Source organism: Silurus aristotelis (genome assembly GCF_946808225.1).
Source record: "Silurus aristotelis genome assembly, chromosome: 19".
NCBI lineage: Eukaryota > Metazoa > Chordata > Actinopteri > Siluriformes > Siluridae > Silurus > Silurus aristotelis.
The window spans coordinates 18,894,356-18,915,713 of record NC_139592.1 but is presented as its reverse complement, the minus strand read 5'-3'; the positions used below and the strand labels follow the sequence as shown (position 1 = coordinate 18,915,713).

Sequence of the window (21,358 nt, the reverse complement as noted above, 5' to 3'; positions counted from 1 at the left end):
ACGAGAGGGGATTTCTGGGCCCCTCCTTATCTGGGACCACGTGACCCTTTCCTACAAACCTCGTCATTCCCAGAACAGTGATTTTTCTGTGTGGAGTGCACCACTTTCTTTCCAAATACCTTCATTAATAGATGGATGGAATGGCTTTTCTGAATTCCCATAAAGTGTCTGTGTCTGTGTGTGTGTGTGTGTGTGTGTGTGTGTGTGTGTGTGTGTGTGTGTGTGTGTGGGAGTGTGTGTGATGCTGCTATGGACCTGGTCAACCTACTGATCTTCCAGAAGACTGCAGTAGTGTAGTGTTGCTGAGTCACAGCTCCAGCATCCCCTGCTCAATAGTGATCTCAAGTTATTGTTCATATTGAATCTCACACCAAGTATTTTTTATTTTTAATCCGATAAGAAGTACTTTCAAGACAAGTATTGCCGATATTGATACCGCTTCAATGAAATATTTTTATAGATTTAATATTCTATTCTGGTAGCTATTATTACTGATATTAAATAAGCATGACACTTAAACTATGCAATTTATTTAATAAACATGATGTAAATAATTTAAAACATTGTTAGCATAATTGCCTACTGTGGTGTACCCAGTATTCCCATTGTTTACCTTCTAATCCTAACAGCTTACTGATGATGAATGAATGATTTAGGAATGGTGCAGAATTCCTGGTGTAAACATTTCATGGCTCGCATAGTGATCCAGCAGGAAACGTGGCTGCCTCACAGCTCCCCTGTTCAAAATCACGTGTCACACGTGTTCCCCCTCTTTCTGACAAATAGGATTCCTCAGGTTTTACTCTGGTTTTCTCCCATCTACTTAAAGCCTGATTTTCCCCTAAAACTATAGATATGTATGAATTTGTGTATGCATGGTGTCCTACAATGCACTCATACTGGTGCACGTATTGTGACCAGTGTTTTGGATGAGGATAAAGATAACATACTTACTGCACAAATGTTTTAGGACTGTGTCAGTATTCACGAGGCTTCCATCTCCCAAAAACAGATGGATTTATTATGCTCAATTGGCCTTAGGACTGCCCTGTGATGGACCCATTCATGTTATATTCCCACTTTGTGCGTGCAGTTAATAAGAAAAAGCTCCAGATCTACTGCAACCTTAATCCAGATAAAGTCATTCTGTATATCACTGTATTAATGTGGTTTTGCTATTTAACATATATATTAAATCACAATATATGATTTTTAAACTATTTATTTGTATGATACAGCTGCAAATAAGTATTTGAACACCTGTCTATCAGCTAGAATTCTGACCCTCAAAGACCTGTTAGTCTGCCTTTAAAATGTCCACCTCCACTACATTTATTATCCTAAATTACATGCACCTGTTTGAGGTCGTTAGCTGCATAAAGACACCTGTCCACCCCATACAATCAGTAAGAATCCAACTACTAACATGGCCAAGACCAAAGAGCTGTCCAAAGACACTAGAGACAAAATTGTACACCTCCACAAGGCTGGAAAGGGCTACGGGGAAATTGCCAAGCAGCTTGGTGAAAAAAGGTCCACTGTTGGAGCAATCATTAGAAAATGGAAGAAGCTAAACATGACTGTCAATCTCCCTCGGACTGGGGCCCCATGCAAGATCTCACCTTGTGGGGTCTCAATAATCCTAAGGAAGGTTAGAAATCAGCCCAGAACTACACGGAAGGAGTTGGTCAATGACCTGAAAAGAGCTGGGACCACCGTTTCCAAGGTTACTGTTGGTAATACACTAATCCGTCATGGTTTGAAATCATGCATGGCACGGAAGGTTCCCCTGCTTAAACCAGCACATGTCCAGGCACGTCTTAAGTTTGCCACTGTATTAAAGAGAGGATGACCGGGGCCATGTATTGCGAGATTTTGGGGAGCAACCTCCTTCCCTCAGTTAGAGCATTGAAGATGGGTCGAGGCTGGGTCTTCCAACATGACAATGACCCGAAGCACACAGCCAGAATAACCAAGGAGTGGCTCTGTAAGAAGCATATCAAGGTTCTGGCGTGGCCTAGCCAGTCTCCAGACCTAAACCCCAATAGAGAATCTTTGGAGGGAGCTCAAACTCTGTGTTTCTCAGCGACAGGCCAGAAACCTGACTGATCTAGAGAAGATCTGTGTGGAGGAGTGGGCCAAAATCCCTCCTTTTTTTTTTAGATTATGTCTCTCACAGTGGACATGCACCTACGATGACAATCTCAGACCCCTCCATGATTTCTAAGTGGGAGAACTTGCAAAATAGCAGGGTGTTCAAATACTTATTTTCCTCACTATATATATACATATATATATAAATATAAATATATATATATATATATATATATATATATATATATATATATATATATATATATATATATATATATATATATATATATATATATATATATATAAAGAGTTGGCTTCGCTGTTCCAATAATTTTTAAGGGATGTTGCATTGAAGGAACATGCAGGTAAACGGTAAACTTTAAGCTTAAAGGTCGCTTTTTGTGGAGGAACACCAGGGTGTTTTTGAGAACTAGTGGGGTTTCTCTAGTGGTTGTTTCTTTATAAATCACAAAGAACAAATTTGACACATCGTAATCATTACACAATTTGGATAATGGATGAAAGAACTCAGCTTTGCTGATTTGGTCATACTTTTCAACCCGAGTCACAAAGGTAGCCATCTGGTCTTTTAGTTGTCAATCCATGTTTACTTAGTGATTACTTATATTTTAGATTGCCAGGGTGGTTTTCTTTGTCCCGACAACATATCAAAGTTGTTACATGGGTTCCTACCTATTTCTAATACCAAATGAGTCTTACTCAGAAGTCTGATATTGTTCTCTGAAGATACCAGACTTCGCCAGGTTCTGCACAAATCTCTGGAAATGATGCTACACATCAAATTGTGTTTATTGTGAAAATAGCATCTCTCGACTATGCCTGTTCAAATCTCACCCCTTGCCCAATAGACAGTGGGCAGCATCTATTTTTGTATGGCAAGTTTACATATAAAAAATCCACCATGAATAGCCTTTACATTGTGGTTAGAAACTCCACTGCTCCAGCTCCCACTGCTTTTGGTGCTGCCCATTATATCTCATTTTGTGGGCACTTTTTTTATTTACTTTTCAATTCAACTGTGCCACCGTGTTAGAGTTAAAACATACACTTAAAGAGTACTGGAATAGACTCATCACTTGCTTGGGTGGACGTACTACAAAATGTGTGAGGTTATATATATATATATATATATATATATATATATATATATATATATATATATATATATATATATATATATATATACACATCCATATGTATGTATGGGTAGATAGATAGATAGATAGATAGATAGATAGATAGATAGATAGATAGATAGATAGATAGATAGATAGATAGATAGATAGATAGATAGATTAGAACATATTTCTAAAATAAGAATTTGACCTCAATTAAAAAATAATGAACCGACCAACATTTTATTGAGGTCGTTTACTACGCGGTGTATGTGCTATTATTAACTATTGTTATTTATTGTAAATAGGTGACTTTTGCACTTATGGTTAGATAGTAACTAGATTTATTTGGCTTTGTGCATGTTCATTGCACAATGACATGAAGTTGAATCTAAACTAATCTTATACAATCTAATCGAATCTAATCCGATTTAAGTGAATCTAGTATCCAATCGTACACACCATGTAGCTTCTACAACACATCAAATGTTAAATTGAATTTTCTTTCAGTTTATTTTATTAGCATAATTGAATAATTACACTGAATAAAAACAATAAAATGAACCTATTTATGTCAGGTTATGACAATTATTTTTGTTTTACTGACCTGATAATGCATGTATTTTATAATATATTGTCCAAAAAAATGGCATGTATTTTTAAACTGTAATCCCTTTAAGAGGTAAATCCCAGTTTTGTTAGTGTTCTCGGCAACAACTTAAACTGTACCAATAGAGTGTCATTTTTCAAGAAGCAGCAGGGATTCCCCCTGTCGGAAGAGGAAGTTGAAGCAGGCTTTATGCACCAGTGCTTTTAGGGACATGCCTAAATTTTTTTGAGCACATAAAATGCTCAGGCATAACCTTTGTACAGTCTTAATCAACCAAACAATCAAATGATCAGTCGACATATAAATGATATAAGGAAGTGTTAAATAAATAACTCATCCTACATGGCAACACTGAAAAAGAATGACCAAATATAAATCCCACTTTCCAAATGTGAAGCAACTTGCTCTCAGAAACACGTCATCAGTAAATCTATGTTTAACTTCCAAAAAGAAATGGAACTGGTGAATTTTGAAAAGTTACGTTTAATGTGGGGAAAAAAAACTCCAAGGTAATGTGGTGAGGATTTCCAGTGTAGCCAATATAAATACCACATAAAGGTCACGGGGAATTAGAAGTAAAATGAAGAAATGGCCACGAACGTCAATTCAAAGTTGACTTTTTTCACATTGCGAATCATCATGTTATGACATTTTTAATGTTTGAAATAAGAGTTAATGTATTTGATCTGAACAACCCCTAAAGACCATAAATTCTAGTTATTTTATTTACATTTGCGGCATTTGACAGACGCCCTTATCCAGAGCGACTTACAACTGAGCAGGGAAGGGTTTTAGGGCTTTGCTCAAGGGCCCAGCAGTGGCAGGCTGGTGGTGGTGGGATTTGAACCTGTGATCTTCTGATCCAAAGCCCAATGCCTTAACCACTGAGCTACCACCTCCCTATTTCATGTTTGTTGTATGTAAATCTGATTTATGAAGATGAAAACTGAATAGAAACTAAGCGTTAACAGTACATTTCTGAATCATGATGAATAGTAATATATAGCAATACAGTATATTAAACATACCTACTTTTGTTTGTTTTAAACAGTGTTACATTAAGGATTTGAGCAACGTTAACTAGGACCAAATTGTGACAGCAAGAGAACAACTAAGCCAGAGCATCTTCAAAACAGTACCCATTGAGGGGAATTCCTTGTATGCAGTGATTACTTCCTACAAAACGTCATCCATGGAGGGACAACCGATGAACAGGTGCAAGGTCATGGAACCCAATGCTAGCCTGATTCGATCCCACAGAAGAATTTTTGTAGCACAAAACACTGGAAATTTAGTGTTGACTGAAAGGATTGAGAGCATATGATATACACCATATGGGAAAATCAAGCTGGTTAAGGCAGTGTAATACTCAGGTTCTACTGAGAAACAATGAGTCAAATATAGCACATACAGTACTACCTATTCAAACCTACTGACATTCATGGCAACAGTATTTCCTAATGGCAGTGGCCTCTTTAGCATGACAGTGCACTCTGCCACACTACAAAGAAATGTTCAGAAATGGTTTGAGAGACATGACCCCAGATCTCAATCTCCAATACATTAGTAATAGTTTTACCTCGACCCTCTACAGGAGGACTTCATTAACAGCATAGCCTCAAAGTCAAGAGGCTATCACATTTGACTTCTGCTATTGGCTATTATTAGTGAATGTTTAGAGTAAGCTATTTAGAGCAACTTGTTTTTCGCTGTACACAGCAAGGATGTTTCTTGTACATAGCTAATATCATTATGTAGGCATGGCAAGATCTAGCAAAATGTCCATAAACATAAAAAAAAACATGAAACTAGTCATAAAATAAAAAGAATTAGAAAAAAACAGCATATTCTTCTATTTGTCAGCCTTTTTTTGTCGCAAAATAGCTCACCTTGGTGAAGACATGTTTATGATGTATGGATATTATCCATTCTATAATCTTCCTTTTCCTCTTTTCAATGTATTCTGTCAATCATAGATATACTGTCTGAACGTACACGTTGCTGTTGCTTACAAAAAAAGTGCTAATTCTAATTCCAAATTAGCTTGCTTGTTTGAAAAAACACTACAACCATATTATAAAATGTACTCTCTGCTGCTGAAACTGAATATAGAGCAAGCAGTTCCCATTTCTGACCACAAGCTGCAACAAAAACTCCATAGAACTTAATGGGACTGCTAGTGTTCTGGTTCTAGGCAGTATTACTTTTTAAAAAGGTCAACATAGCAACCACCTTGTATCTGGAAAATAACATTTAAAAAAATGTATTTCTGTATAAGATTGTGAATAAACACTGAATTGGGAGTAGCATTTGTTAACCTCCAGTGATCAGGTTAGTTCAATTCAATTCAATTCAATTCAATTCAATTCAATTCAATTCAATTCAATTCAATTCATTTTTATTTGTATAGCACTTTTAACAATGAACATTGTCTCAAAGCAGCTTTACACAGATAATGTGGTGATTAAAAATGAATATGTTCTTTATGAGTAAGTTTGTCCCTGATGAGTGAGCCGGTGGCGACTGTGGCAAGAAAAAACTTCCTGAGATGGCATAAGGAAGAAACCTTGAGAGGAACCAGACTCAAGAGGGAACCCATCCTCATCTGGGTTGCACCGAGTGTCCATTTGTAGCAGATATACAATGTTGCGGGGTACAGTGATGATGATCAGAAGCGTGGTGTATTCCTAAATCAGTGTAGGAGACTCTTGATATTAACTACAGTCCAATCCATCCTTAAATCCTCAAAGGGAAGATCCACGGAGGGGAGAGGGGCAGAAACAGTGGTCACTGGAGCCTCAGGAGCATGTTTAACTCGACCGAGAGAGAGAGAGAGAGAGAGAGAGAGAGAGAGAGAGAGAAAGAGAGAGAGAGAGAGAGAGAGAGAGAGAGAGAAAGAAGAGGGTGACAGGAAGAGAAGGATATGGATTATTAAGTGTCCTTATTGTTGTATGAAAATTAATGTCACTGTGCAGTTTGGACTCCGGCAAGACTCGCTATGGCAGCATAACTAAAAGGGAGAACCAGAAAGTAATACAGACATGAGGGATCTCTGGGATAAGAGACGGCCCACCACGCCACCGTCAACGAACCTGAGTGAACGTGTGAATGTGAGGGGACGACAGCATACAAATATCCCAGTTCACCAAACACTTTATATCCATGTTCCCTCCAGATTCGAGCCTTTACCTAAGAAAAAAATCTACTGATCAAAGGCTTGTCTAAATAAATGTGTTTTCAACCTCGACTTGAACACTGAGACTGTCTTTGAGTCCCGAACACTGATTGGAAGGCTGTTCCATAACTGTGGGGCTTTATAAGAGAAAGATCTGCCCCCTAGTTGAAATGAGCTATATTCCTCTGCCAACAAAGCAAAGGAACATAAACAGCAAGTTTTAAAAGCCAAAAAATAATTATTTGCTTCTACAGAGAAAAAGTAAGGCCACTGACCATATCATTCATTGTTATGTCTAGTACTACCCAATACTAAGGAGGTGTAATGATTGGGACAGAGAAAGATCTTTATCTATATGGGCAAAAGCATTGGAAGACTTAACATTTTCCATCAATATCCATATCCATTTCGGATGCTGTAGAATGCCAGTTCATTTTTGCATATATCATTGTGTTTTTCATTACAATCCTTTTAATCCCCCACTTCCCTTCTTCCCCTGCTACATATACAAGGAACACAAGCATATTCTGTAAGGTTCCTTATCAAACCTCGTCATCAGACTCCAGTACCTCAGTAACTTTTTGCCTGGACTCCTGCACCTGTATTCTGGAACGATTTGTAATCTTAGTATGAGGAGTTACTCAGAAGAGGATGGATTTCATTAAGAGTCTGGTTTCTGTTCAAGTTTCAGTCATCTAATGACTCAGAGAATTTTTTCATGGCCATTTGCATTGTCACAGCTGTTGAGAGCACTATAAAAATACATTCAAACTAAATTAGATGAAAAATTGCAATATAAAGATGTTTTAGACAAACGATTCAAGTTTTCTCTGTGTTTTTTGGTTTTAAACTCGCATAATAAAATTCTCCTTATTTTTCTTCTTCTCCTTCTTCTTAGTATTATTAATAACATAAATTATAATAATAAATGAATGATCTTTTACTGCAAAAATGTTCATACCCTATAAAATGTTGGCCTTGTGAATTCCAAAGTTCCTTACATGATTTTCTGCTGGATTTGGCATCTAGTGACACACTGAACAAAATTAACTGGTTACAAACAACATACAGATAAAGTTTCACTGACCATATATAAAGCAAAAAATCTCTGGGAATTTTATCATGCCTTGTGCTGAACAAAATCAGTCCTTGCACTCTTGCACTTCTATGAAGTGTAATTCATGTAAGTTCATGATTGAAAATGATTGGCAGTGTATTTTTTTGTGCTTTAGTATCTTCAAAATGCTATTTAAATTTGTTTGGTCAAATGGTGAGAGAAATCACTGTACTCCAATGTCTCTGACAAAAGACTGTAAAAGACTGTAGAAAGAACATTACTCATAATCACACACTTCAGTGCTCATGTTAGTTCTCACTCTCCAGTGTTCTGTATCTTTTAAAGACTGTAATCACACTCTTGATGTCACCCAAATGAGGATGGGTTCCCCTTTTGAGTCTGGTTGCTCTCAAGGTTTCTTCCTCATAACATCTAAGGGAGTTTTTCTTTGCCACAGTCACCACAGCTGCTCATCAGGGATAAATGCACATCATTCCCCTTAACTGTTAAAATTCTGTCATACTGCTCTGAGACAATGTCTGTTGTGAAAAGCACTATAGAAATAAACTTGACTTGATGATTATGTGTGTATATATGTTATGTATGTCAATCTAATCTGCCCAGGGCCTTCAATGTCAGTACTGCTGGTCTTTTTTACCATAGTCTCCTTAAGAAATAGCTCTGTTTCTTTAACAGATTTCAAATTCGCCTCACAGGGCAGCTAGCTGGCCCAGAATAGCGTCACCTCTGATTGGTTGGTCAGAGGGAAACTGTTACAGCCAATTTCAAAACATGTCTGTAGCGTGCTGCACACATTAATACATCTGAGTTAGACTTTTTTATGCCTACAGTGGAAAAGAAATTGATTTGGAGACATACTTAAAAATACATTTTCAAGAAAAGCTAGACATCGTGAGGAGGTCGGCCAACCCCGAAGCTAGCTAGCTTGTCTCAGCCCGGGAAAGGGTTTGTTCTTCACTTCCAGACCAGTAAATACGAGCGGTACCACTGGATTACAGCCTCTGAGGAGCGGTGCAAATTATGAGTCTGCATCTCTGGTGAGTAGGTTGTATTTTATTTACATTTTTATTGTTTTTGTCATGTTATTAGACAAATATTAATTCTGAACTGCTCCAGATGATGTAGGTTTACAGTTGCAGTGGTAGTGTAGAGGTTTGGAGTTGTCTTAACTAGGTTTCTTGCTTTAGTAAAATGGTTTTCACCCTCCATATTTGAAATTCCTCTTTTATCTGTAATGACACATGTTGTTATATTGTGTTTTTGTATAGTATTGATGGTTTCTATAATTGCAACGTGGTATTAAGAGGTGGATTAAGTCGGGTAATGTATATATATATATATATATATATATCCCTAACGGAGTGATTAGGAGCAGATGGAGAAGGTCTGGAGGGATCATGGATATAGAGTGTTCAGTGAACTGAGATAATTGTGTGCTGTCGTCCCCTCACTCTCACATGTATACTCAGTTTTGTTGACGGTGGCGTGGTGGGCCGTCTCTTATCCCAGAGATCCCTCATGTCTGTGTTACCTTCTGGTTCTCCCTTTTAGTTATGCTGCCATAGCGAGTCTTGCTGGAGTCCAAACTGCACAGTGAAATTAACTTTCATACAACAATAAGGTTAATTAATAATCCATATCTTTCTCTCCCTGTCACCTCCTCTCTCTCTCTCTCTCTCTCTCTCTCTCTCTCTCTCTCTCTCTCTCTCTCTCTCTCTCCCTCTCTCTCTCTCTCTCTCTCTCTCTCTCGGTTAAGGTAAACATGCTCCTAAGGTTCCAGTGGCCACTGTTTCTCGCCCTCTCCTCTCCTCGGATCTGCCCACTTCGTCCTGGCCTGCCTCTGGATGGTGTTTACTTCGATTGGAGGCCACTATGTGTAGCTGGGGATGGTTTCTCATCAACACCCTAGAGATCCATGAAATTATGGAGTAAGAACAGAAGCTTTAAGGATTTAGATTTGGACTGTAGTTAATGTCAACAGTCTGCTACACAGACACAGGAATACATTTACTTCAGGACTGCATCTGATCACCATCGCTGCACAACTCAATATCATTTATCTGTAATACATGGACATTCAGTGTCACCCCAATGACAACGTTCCCTTTTGAGGCTGGTTCCTCTCAGGAATTCCTCCTTATACCATCTCAGGGAGTTTTGATTTGCCACTATCGCCTCTGGCTTGTTCAATACAGATACATTTACAAGCAGTAACATATAAATTCATATTTTATAACCTATTCATCTCTGTAAAGCTGCTTTGGGACAATATCCATTGTTAAAAGTGCTATACAAATAAAATTGATGAGGATATGTTTCCTCTTCTGTCTGGTTCCTCTCAAGGTATCTTCCTTATGCTATTTTGGGGAGTTTTTCCTTGCCACAGTCGCCACCAACTTGCTCATCAGGGACAAACTTGCACATAAAGAACATCTTATTCATTCTTTATTACTACATTATCTGTGTAAAACCACACAAATGTCACATTATGTTAATGTGAACTGTCTATGAATCTATATGAAATAGATACAAATCTAATTCACACAAAACTCATTGCAGGAAAGTAGAGAAAATGTTGCTCAATATCGCCATCTTATGGATACAACGAGTAACAAAAAAACCGAAATTAGACTATAGATTTTGCCATATATATATATATATATATATATATATATATATATATATATATATATATATATATATATATATATATATATATATATATATATATATATATATTTTATATTCCTAATCATATTATTTTCTCTTTAAGGTTTTATTTTATTTCATTTCATTTTATTTTTTGAATCTTTTTTAAAAGTCACAGGGAGCCTAACCCAGAAAACACCCTGAACGAGGTGTCGAATCCTGCAAGGCAGATGTGCTAAATGTGCAGTGATGTGGTACTGTAGATATAAAGATTTTTTTGTAAAAAAAAAATCTTCTAAATCCCATTAGCATACTCTTTTACAAAAAAGTACTAAGATATTATTTTTCTGTAGCTGACATGGTCCTCTGGGGGGGGATACCTACCTTAGAAACGTATTGTATACTATACATCTTACCTTGAATAACCTTTAAAGCGAACGATAATCCATGTGTACCTTAGTGACAGTTAAAGGTGCATGTTATAATATGCCCAGATATCAGAGTCCCAGAACCTCAAAGCTCTCAACCCTGGGCTCTTAAGCAAGATTTTTAACCCTCTGCTGCTCAGTTATAAGTCCCTCTAGATACAGGTGTCTTTCAAGTGCTGTAAGGGAGAGTGTAGCTTTAATGCCAATTTATATAACATTTTAATAATAAAAGGTACCATTATTTTCAACTGGTTTTACACTGTAATGCCTCATAACCATGACACAGTAGATAGATAGATAGATAGATAGATAGATAGATAGATAGATAGATAGATAGATAGATAGATAGATAGATAGATAGAAGGATGGATAGATAGATAGATAGATAGATAGATAGATAGATAGATAGATAGATAGATAGATAGATAGATGGATGGATAAATAGATAGATAGATAGATAGAGAGAGAGAGAGAGAGAGAGAGAGAGAGAGATAAAGAGATAGATAGATTCTCTCCACAACCACAATTTCCTCTCCAGCCTACTAAAGTCAGCCTACTATACTATTTTACACAGAGTACTACCCCATGTAGTATGCAGTAGACTAGTACACAATGCTGTAATACCACAGAGGAAAAACACGTTGACTGATTCACACCTTGCTTCTTGTACACTTCAGGACGTTGCTAAAGAAAACCAAAACTTATCAGCTTTGACTTTTTTTTCAAGGATATCTATATTTTCTTTCTTGGTTGGAGTGATTTCCGAGTGCATGAGTAGCATGGAGATGCTGACTGTCCCACAGGTAAACCTCACTACATTACAAAGTAGGTTTAAGGTTCAATATAGGCAAGGAGGAACATCATCACTACTGACGTATCTCACAATAGTTAGAAAGATTGTGATCTTAAATAGATTTTAGTTATAGCTGACCATGCATATAGACAACAAATTGGTTTAACAAGGTTATTATTGTTCGTTTTTATTTGTTTATTTAACAGAACAAAGTCTAAGATAAGATAGAATAAGATATACCTTTATTCGTCCCACAGTGGGGAAATTTCTTTGTTACATCAGCAAAGGCAAGAAATAAAAATAAATGCAAATATATAAAAAGAATAATCACATACTATAATATACAGTATATACACAGTACAAAATACTATACACAATACATTGTGTTTGAGTGACTGTCTATTCAAATCTTTGCTTTTTGAAACTCAATATGATATAAAGCCTCCTCAAAAAACTATGATATTTAAGCGATTCTAATTTAAAACTGTTTTTCGAATGCTGTCAGCGTGTTTGTGTTTGTGACAGGGTTTTTTTTTTGTATAAAATGCAAAAAGGAACTTGTGAAATGTAACAAATCCCTTGCAGTTCCCGTTCGAGTACGTAAAATATAACTAGTAATCAGATATGAGTCTAGACCAGATCGTTTTTGTCCGTCTTTAAAGGAGATCCTCTGAGACAAATCCTGGATGCAATCTGACATACATTTCCTTTTGAGTTTCAGGAGAAAGTCACACACTGTCCTTCAATGATGACTAAATGTAGTTTATTACTGTATATTTCCTCTGGGTTTTTTTGTGTTATTAATGTATTATTTTGTATCCTAGTTTATAGTATAGTATTTTGTATATTCTAACATTTGTAAGTAAACTTGATGAGAAGTGCACTAGGTATCAATGATTCTATATTACAGCTATTATTTTATCAGTAAAAAGGGTTTAAAATGTATAGAATTAGGCTTCATTCTCAAAACATTGATTGCCCACATGAATTTTCCTTAATCCAGTAACATAAACGTATCATAATACATGACAAATACATTTTGATCATTCATTAAAATTGTATCAGATTCAGTTTGCACCAATATCATTTTTGCTCTTCAGCCAAAACCCACATCAATTAACCGTCTTCTTCTAATGTTCAGGAGATTGTGTCCACATCAATGCGATGATTGTCTATCTGGATTCTATTGATCTGTAAAAAAGCTTGTATTCTTTTTTTTTACACAGCTCCAATTTCATTCTTTGTCGTGTGTTTTCCGTTCATGTCATTATTAGCACTTCTCGGGTCTTTCTTGATTGTCTTCCCTTTAAAAGACAAGCACCTTCTTTCACCTTTTTTGACTTTTATATTCGAAGACAATGTGCTAATGAGTTAAAGTTTTGTGCAGCCCTCAAGTGTTTGTTGCATTGTGTATTTTGTAGCTTAGTAATGAGATGCAGCTGAAAATTATGCACATGGTGAAGAATGGAGAGCTGAGCATCGAAGACGCTCTGCACCAGGCCAGAAGAGACAAACTGCAGCTGCTCCAGAGGAATTTCGATTTAGAGGTGCAGTGGAAAGAGCTATTTATATACCAAATTACATACTGTATATATCTTCTATTATATTATACATAGCTATATTGTTTATACTCAAACTCCGAGGGACTAAAGGTTTAACGTAATACAGCAATAGGAAGCATTGCTGCTTCTCAGCTCTGTGGTCCCTGGTTTCATCCTAAACTTGATTTACTCTGCATATACGCTGTGGGTTTCTACTAGATTTTTTTTTCACCTTCAAAAACATACTAATTGGTGGACTGGCTAAGATAAAGGGTATAAATATGTGTGCGCATGATGTCCAGAGTGTAGCTGGGACAGGCTCCCCAATCTGGAAAGTGAATTTGATTCCACTCCAGTCTTGTTTTTCTTTCATTCTTTTGGTAATGTTTTAAAAAAAAAAAAAGTTTATTTACAAAGCATTCACATGATGTCAGGCGGAAGAACGTGCCAGAAACCGAAGTGCAAATAATGAAGGTTTTAATGAACAGCAAAAGGGCAGAAAACGGCGAACCAAACATAAACACCAGGTTTGACTAAATGCAATGAGTAGAGAGTTTGTAGAACTTAATAGAGTCCAGCAAACAACAGTAATCCAAACCATAACAGGATGTCTGTAGCTCGGGTAGTCCGACATGGTTCTTCAGCTGAAACTGTAGAATGGACAATGAGCTGGTGGGGGAACGGAGGTTATATAGGGTAGCGGTTGATGAGTGCCAGGTGCAGGTGGTTAGTAGGTTGGAGAGCTACTTGAAGTGATAGGTGGGTTTGGTGAAGGTGTGGCTGGTGGATCCCTGACACATGAGCACTTTTATTCAAGTCGTGACAATGATCATTTGGGTTACTGTCAGATTACTATTCAATAAGTCAGCAATATTAACTAACTACATTGAATCAGATAGAAAAGGACTTGACATGGCACTTACTAGTCAAACTCAGAGTTTAGGTTACTGCTGTCCTAAGACTCCCTAAGACTGCACCCCAGCGAACCAGTGCTGATTTATCAATTGATAGAGACTCAAAGCACATTTGTATATCACTCTGGATAAGTGCATCTGCTAAATGCCATAAAGGTAAAATTAAATGTAATTAAGCAGAAGAATTTAAGACGTTAGAAAAAGGGCTTAAACCTGCCTTGCCATCCTTCCAGGCTGCTCATGGAGAGTACTCATTATAATCATGCCAGACTTTGTTACCAAATGTTATACTTAAAATTTTATCTTAAAAAGATAAACTGTTGCGCATGAGCAATTAGATGTATAACTTCTGCATGTTGAATGGTCAGAGACTATAGAAATCTAGAAATGTTTGCTAGTTTGTGACTCATTTGTTTGTGCACCACAGTGAAATCTGATAAATGCATTGGAATGCTTCCCATGAGGAACTAAAGAAACTGGCTTCCCCACTTTTCAAGGGACTTGCCCGGCTACAACTGGAACCAATCACAGACAACCACTTTGGAATACAACACCTTTATTGTATGTGACAAAAGAGGAAGTTGTCTGATTGGAGCAACAGTAATAATTGTTATTTATTGGTCTGTTTGCAGGAAAAACAAGCGACGCAGTACAACTTCAGCGTGCACAAACTCAATGCTTACAGATGGCAAAAAAGGGTATTCCAGGTATGAGGGAAAAGTCATACATATTCCATGTTCTATTTTCATGTAAAAAGAGAATACCTCCACCCACATGCACACAGACAAATATAATAATGCATTAGCACAGGTGAAAATGACCAAATAGTGTATATTATATGGGTAAATATTGTGGACATTGCACCATCACACCAATATGGGCTTTTTGAAAAATCACAATCCACTTTGCCATTTGCTGTTGTTATATCTTCTACTTTTTCATAAAGTTTTTCCATTAATTCTTGTAACACAGCTGTGGGGATTAGTGATCTTTCAGCCTCAAAAGCTTCAGATCAGGCACTTGTGTGAGGAGGCCTGTGGTGTAGTCGGTGTTCGAGTTCCAAAAAGGTGTCCATTTGGGTCGAGATCTGGGATCTGTACAGGCAATGAAGATTCTTTATAGACCTTGTATTGTGCATATTGTCATGCTGGGATGTGTTTGTGCTTTTCCGTTTCAGTAAAGGGAAAGACAAATACATACTAGACAATTTTGTGCTTCCTAAATTTGTGACAACAAGGAAAGTCTACATATGGGTGTGATGAACTTTATATGGGAATATTTCCCATATATATGTACATATTTGTTGGTCAGAGGGGTTGTAATTTTAGCAGTCATTCATGTTTGTGACTGTAAAAGGCTTTTGTTGCATTAGAGGAATGTGTGTTTTCTCAGATTGATTTCAGCACAAAGATGGTTTGCAGTATCGAGAAAGGCATTGTGAAGAGGCAGCTTCCTTTTGCGGACATTAAAAACTGCAATGATTCTCCAGGGACCAGGATTACAGTGTTTTTCAAGAACCACCATGAATATGAGTTGGAAGCTACATCTTCACAGGACAAGCAAAAAGTGAGTTATGATGTTGAGAAGATATTGGTTGACCAATACTAACCAAGCCAAATCAGGGCACTCTTTCCCTTTCCTGGGCACTGTAAGTTAATACTTATTTTAATGATAAGATTCTCAAGAATGAGATTGGAAACCACTATATGACCATTTCACAACATTTCACAATATTATACATATATATATATATATATATATATATATATATATATATATATATATATATATATATATATATATATATATATATATATATATAGGCAGATATATGTCATCTGCCATACACTTCACAATTATGTGCTGTAGGGATGTAAATGAAATAAATTGTTCAGAATGATCAAATAATATATTCTAAACAAATTCAAATACACACAGGGGAAATCTGAAGCTATATTTTCTCTGGAAAATGTCTAGAAACGTCCATCAGGGTATCTGGTTGAGAATAAAGGCATGCATCATTACTGGCTCATACTGGGCTAGACAAAAGCATTGTAAAGGTTAGAGGGATGTTTGTGTTCCTTTCATGCGTGTAGTCATTTTGGGAAATGGAACCAACTACATTCATTCGAAAAGAATGTTGTAAGAAAAGAATGTAGCTACAACCTGAAAGAAAGTAAGTCTGTATACATCTGTAGTCAAAAATTGTTATATCTTGTAAGACACACCTGATGTTGAGCAACTGCTTCAACATCTTTTCCGACTATTGTTTTCCAGGAACATAGTGGTATGGTTCATTCAGTGTGAAAAAACCCCAATAAATTCTAGTTTAGGCCAGCAAACAGATACAGATACAGTGAAATTTCTATTACCCTGAATGTGATTTTCACACAAATAGGTTTGTTATATACTTTTAACTCAATATTTCTGTTTCCTTTAGATGCTGGAACTGATCAACCAGATAATCTACAGGAATACAGAACCTGAAGATATTTATGCGAAGCCTAAAGAACCACAGGCGTCCCCGAAAGGGCTTCGCAAGGGCCAGCTGCTTCTGCAGCGAGGAGGGCTAGCATCATTCAAATGGAAGACGTATGGACATGCTTAGCTTCATTAATTCTTTTCTAATTTACAATCGTTAATCAGCTCACTGGCTTCACAGCTTTAGTCACAATAAACGGAAATTAAAATGATGATTGTTTGTTGCTGTACGTAAAAGAAATAAACCCGACCAGCTGGCGATTCTAAAGTATAGTAAAGATTATGCAACAAGGAGAATTATTTTATTTTCATTTCCGAAAGGCACAGGCGAAGACCACAATTCCAAAAATATACAACTTCCATACTCATTCGAAAGACTGTCTTCTCTAATAATACTCTGGGGCTTTTCAGGAATATTTCTGATGCATTTATAGTGAGATGATGTGACTTCTGATGGAAATTCTACAATGATGAAATGCACCAGAACCTATTTAGGTTAAAGCAATGCAAATAAATTCTTTATGCAATCACCACAAAAAGTTTCCAAATAATTTTGGAAATGCTGCAAATATTTTTTACTTCCAAATATTGGGCTATTGTATGTAGATTTTTGGACACACAATACTAGTTCAGTCCATTTCAGTTCAGGTTGAGGGGCAAATACTTCTGCAAAGCACTATAATCGTGAAAATTCTAAAAAAGGATAGCATCTACACTATTTACTGCAGTCAACTACCAGATATAGTTAAATGTGTAATAGAAAAGGTAAAAATAGGCCAGGCACATTTCTTTATATAAAGAATTGATTGGGAAATGTGAAATTGATTTGAATACTTTGCGAAGGGAAATCAAAAACATGTGGTATGTACACAAGGAAGTAAACGACTTCTAAAGAAAAACAAGTGTGTTTGTTTTGCTAATGGCAATGAGAGTTATACAGTGGGTGTGTCGTCAAAGCATGACGTTGAGATGTTAGGAAATGATTGTCTAAAGATATGATATGAATCTGTTGTTAAAGCTTTTAAATGAAATACAGTTTCAGATAAAAAAAATAACATGTTTGTTGACAATGCTGATTATTTCCTACATAATTATGAGCTGTGAGTGTTCTAGGCTTTTATGTGTTTCTGTATTAATGTTTTGTTATCCAGGTATGAGGCACATCTCCACACAGGACACCTGACCCTGCTCTCGACAGGACATTGCCAGTATGAGGATGAAGCAGACGAGCCCGTGTCTTCTAACCTTCCAATCATCATTCATTTCTCTGATGGGAATGCCAGTGTAAAGAGCGATTGCACGAGTGATTCTCTATTTGTGCTACTCACTAACAATAATGTGTTGCAGTGAGTTTTATGGATCTTAGATAACATCTTCACAAAGCTTATTCAGTTATTCGGGTCACTTCATGAGATGCTATTAAGTGACATCTGGAAAGCAGAATCTCATTTCTCTGTTTTTTGTTTTTTTTTTAGTTTCCGGATTCCAGCAAATGGACAGATGAGCCCAGAGGTCATTAGGAGCGAACGGGACGCTTGGGTTCAAGCTATTGACAATATTTGTATGGAATGGAAACACAAATCTCAGCATGAGAATGTGTATGAAGAGCTCAGTGAATCTGGCAAGATTTTAGAAACCATTAAAGAGCACCAGTCTGAAAGTGAGAGAGAACCAGAGACTGACAGAGTGCAGAACGATTGTGAATCTGTGTTAATAAAGCCTTTACCAAGACATCATATTAAAGTACCTGTTCTATTGCCGGGGCCAATGATCGCACCGGTGCAACTTCCTGACCTGAAGCCAGAGCAGGTGCCTGAGATAAGGCAACTATCCATACAAGTAAAAATGCCAGGGCCAGAGCCAGATCCACAACTCGCAACTGTGACATCAAGTGTGTCTACTTCAGGCCTGACTCCTCCTCCTCCTCCTCCCCTTCCCCCTCCTCTGCCCATCAACAACAAGCCGAAAACACTGACAGAGAGAACCAAGGCCTTTCACTGGGATGTCATTTCACAAGACAAGGTATTTACAGTACTGTGCATAAAGAATATGTAAACACAAGAACACAAAAACCTTTCAAAATGAAATTAAAAGATTCTAAATAGTTTTAAGAATGATATATAGCAGGGGTGTAACAGTACACAAAAGTCACAGTTCAGTACGGACCTCTGTTTTTAAGTCACGCTTCAGTACAGTTAAGGGGGAAGAAATGCAAAACATAAAACTGCTTGTCGTTTTTTTTTTTTTATTAACGCAGTTTATTATTAACATTCGAGATGATCAACATTGGAACAGTTTACATTTTTAAAACAATAAAAAAAAATAAAAAAATAAAATAAAATAAATATATATATATATATATATATATATATATATATATATATATATATATATATATATATATATTATAATCAATGCAATACACTATTATATTGATTCAATTGAGTAATCAATTAAATTGGTACAAATGAATTTGATTTAATAAAATGTAATAAATAGAAAAATGTAATTAAATAGTTTTCATTCGTTAGACCCCATCTGGGTAACACAGATGTGCATATGTGTTTGTGTGTGTGTGTGTGTGTGTGTGTGTGTGTGTGTGTGTGTGTGTGTGTGTGTGTGTGTTTTACATTTAATATTTCATTTTCTAACTATATGATGTTCTTAACTGTTCTACTTATTTCAGCATACTTTAACAAATGTTCATTCATTCACTCCCTTGATATGTGGAATTGTCAGGATTTTCTCCTTTTAAGAGAAATTCTTGAAACTGTACATAAAACGCTTAAGAATCCATAGCGCTAGTGTTAGCTGCTAGCCACTTTCTGGTTGGCGGCTAACGGTAGCGCTATTGTTTTTTTTAGCGTTTTCATGCATGCGCAAAACAAATCTCATGGAATTGAGTGGCCACAGTGACACTGCGCTAACTCTAGTTTCTTTTTTATACCCCTGACATTCTTGTGTGTGTATTCAAGTTTAATAATAATAATAATAATAATAATAATATTAATAAAAATGGGCTTAAAGTGCAAGGTGGAAACTTTCGGTCCGCCACTTAATACATTCCTGAGGGAACTCATGTAAATATGTTCCCCACGTAAAAAGGATTGCATTCAGTACACGTGTGTATCGAACCCGAAAGCCTTGTACCAAAAAATTGAATACGCGTACCGTTACACCACTAATATATAGTATAAATGTCATTCTTATAATTGGTGTGTAAACTGTATCACACCTCTTAGCTCGACTTTCTTTCAGTCTATCAAGGCGGTTTCCTTGGGAACTAGGACTAGAATACCAACAGCAAGTTGCTGCAGTAAACCCCCACACTAGGTAACTTATAAAAGGTCCCCAATACCAACAAACACATCCTCATTCCCATTCTGGTCTTGTCTAAGAGTTTCGATGGATTCAGGATGTTAATTATGCATAGTTCTTGCTTATTTCTTTTGTTAAATCTGAACTGTGTGTTGGTGCAAAATCATAATTTCAGCATTTGAATCGATTTGATGAAACTGACTCAACGAGAGTGTGACAGCGTCCCTCTTACAGGCTGCTCTTAAAGGGTTATGATCACAAGGTGACTGAATAGAATAAGAATAAAAATTATTCGTAGTCCTGATTACACCCCGGCCACATTTTTGTCGAAAGCAGCACTCCATTTCGCACGTTTCCCACCGTGACCTAATGCTTTGCGTCCCCCTACCCCCCCAAGCTCATATATTCAAGGCAGAGTGTGTGAACTGTGATTTGGATCGTTTGTGCCCATGGTTTATTTATTGCAGGTTTCTTGAGGAGAAAATAAAGATATTGACTGCTTTTTGCTGCTCTTACAGCTTGCGAAGTCATTGTGGGTGCGGGGAAGTCCTAGAGAAATTGAAATCGACACGTCGCGTCTTCATGAGAAGTTCGGCGTCAAAGACTCGGGGCCCCTTTCTAACGTAGAGCCCGTCAGTCAAATCCTACTGAACGCGAAAGTCGCGCACAACTTCAGTGAGTATCGGAGTTACCACAAACACCACCTTATAACATTGTTGTTTTAGGATCAATTCGATTTAAAAGATATAGTTTAAAGGTGTACATGTTATAGTCCTTCTTTATTAGCAGGTTGTAATAAAATGGAGAAACTGTGATTAAAATGGTAAAACTATATCTCCTTCCTTTAGAAGCAATATTTTAATTACAACATTCAGGATTTTGTTATATCATGCTGCTACAGAAAGACACCTGAAACCAGTTGTAAAAAAAATATGGTAGGGAGTAATTTGTGGATTCGAACCTAGAAATAAACTCCTGACTCCTGTGATCTAAAAAGGGAAGTACAAAGGGAAGTCCACATTTACAACATGTAATGTGGAGGGTTGCATTAGGAAGGGCATCCAGCATAAAAACATGTGCCAAATCAAACATGCGGATGATCCGCTGTGGCGACCCCTAATGGGAGAAGCCGAAAGAAAGT

At 36.8% G+C, this 21,358-nt stretch overlaps 1 protein-coding gene across 2 annotated transcripts in view; it reads left to right on the top strand.

The window, feature by feature from the left end:
* Positions 1 to 11,795: 11,795 nt before the first annotated feature.
* The window catches only part of LOC310742007 (uncharacterized protein), a 44,359-nt gene continuing 34,796 nt past the window's right edge, over positions 11,796 to 21,358 (top strand). For both annotated transcript variants that reach the window (XM_083570514.1, XM_083570513.1), the window contains exons 1-8: positions 11,796 to 11,973; positions 13,385 to 13,510; positions 15,051 to 15,125; positions 15,811 to 15,984; positions 16,859 to 17,010; positions 18,051 to 18,245; positions 18,375 to 18,921; positions 20,736 to 20,892. In XM_083570514.1, coding sequence (XP_083426640.1) covers positions 11,941 to 11,973; positions 13,385 to 13,510; positions 15,051 to 15,125; positions 15,811 to 15,984; positions 16,859 to 17,010; positions 18,051 to 18,245; positions 18,375 to 18,921; positions 20,736 to 20,892 — 1,459 coding nt within the window. In that variant the 5' untranslated portion in view covers positions 11,796 to 11,940. The remainder of the gene's footprint in view (positions 11,974 to 13,384; positions 13,511 to 15,050; positions 15,126 to 15,810; positions 15,985 to 16,858; positions 17,011 to 18,050; positions 18,246 to 18,374; positions 18,922 to 20,735; positions 20,893 to 21,358) is intronic.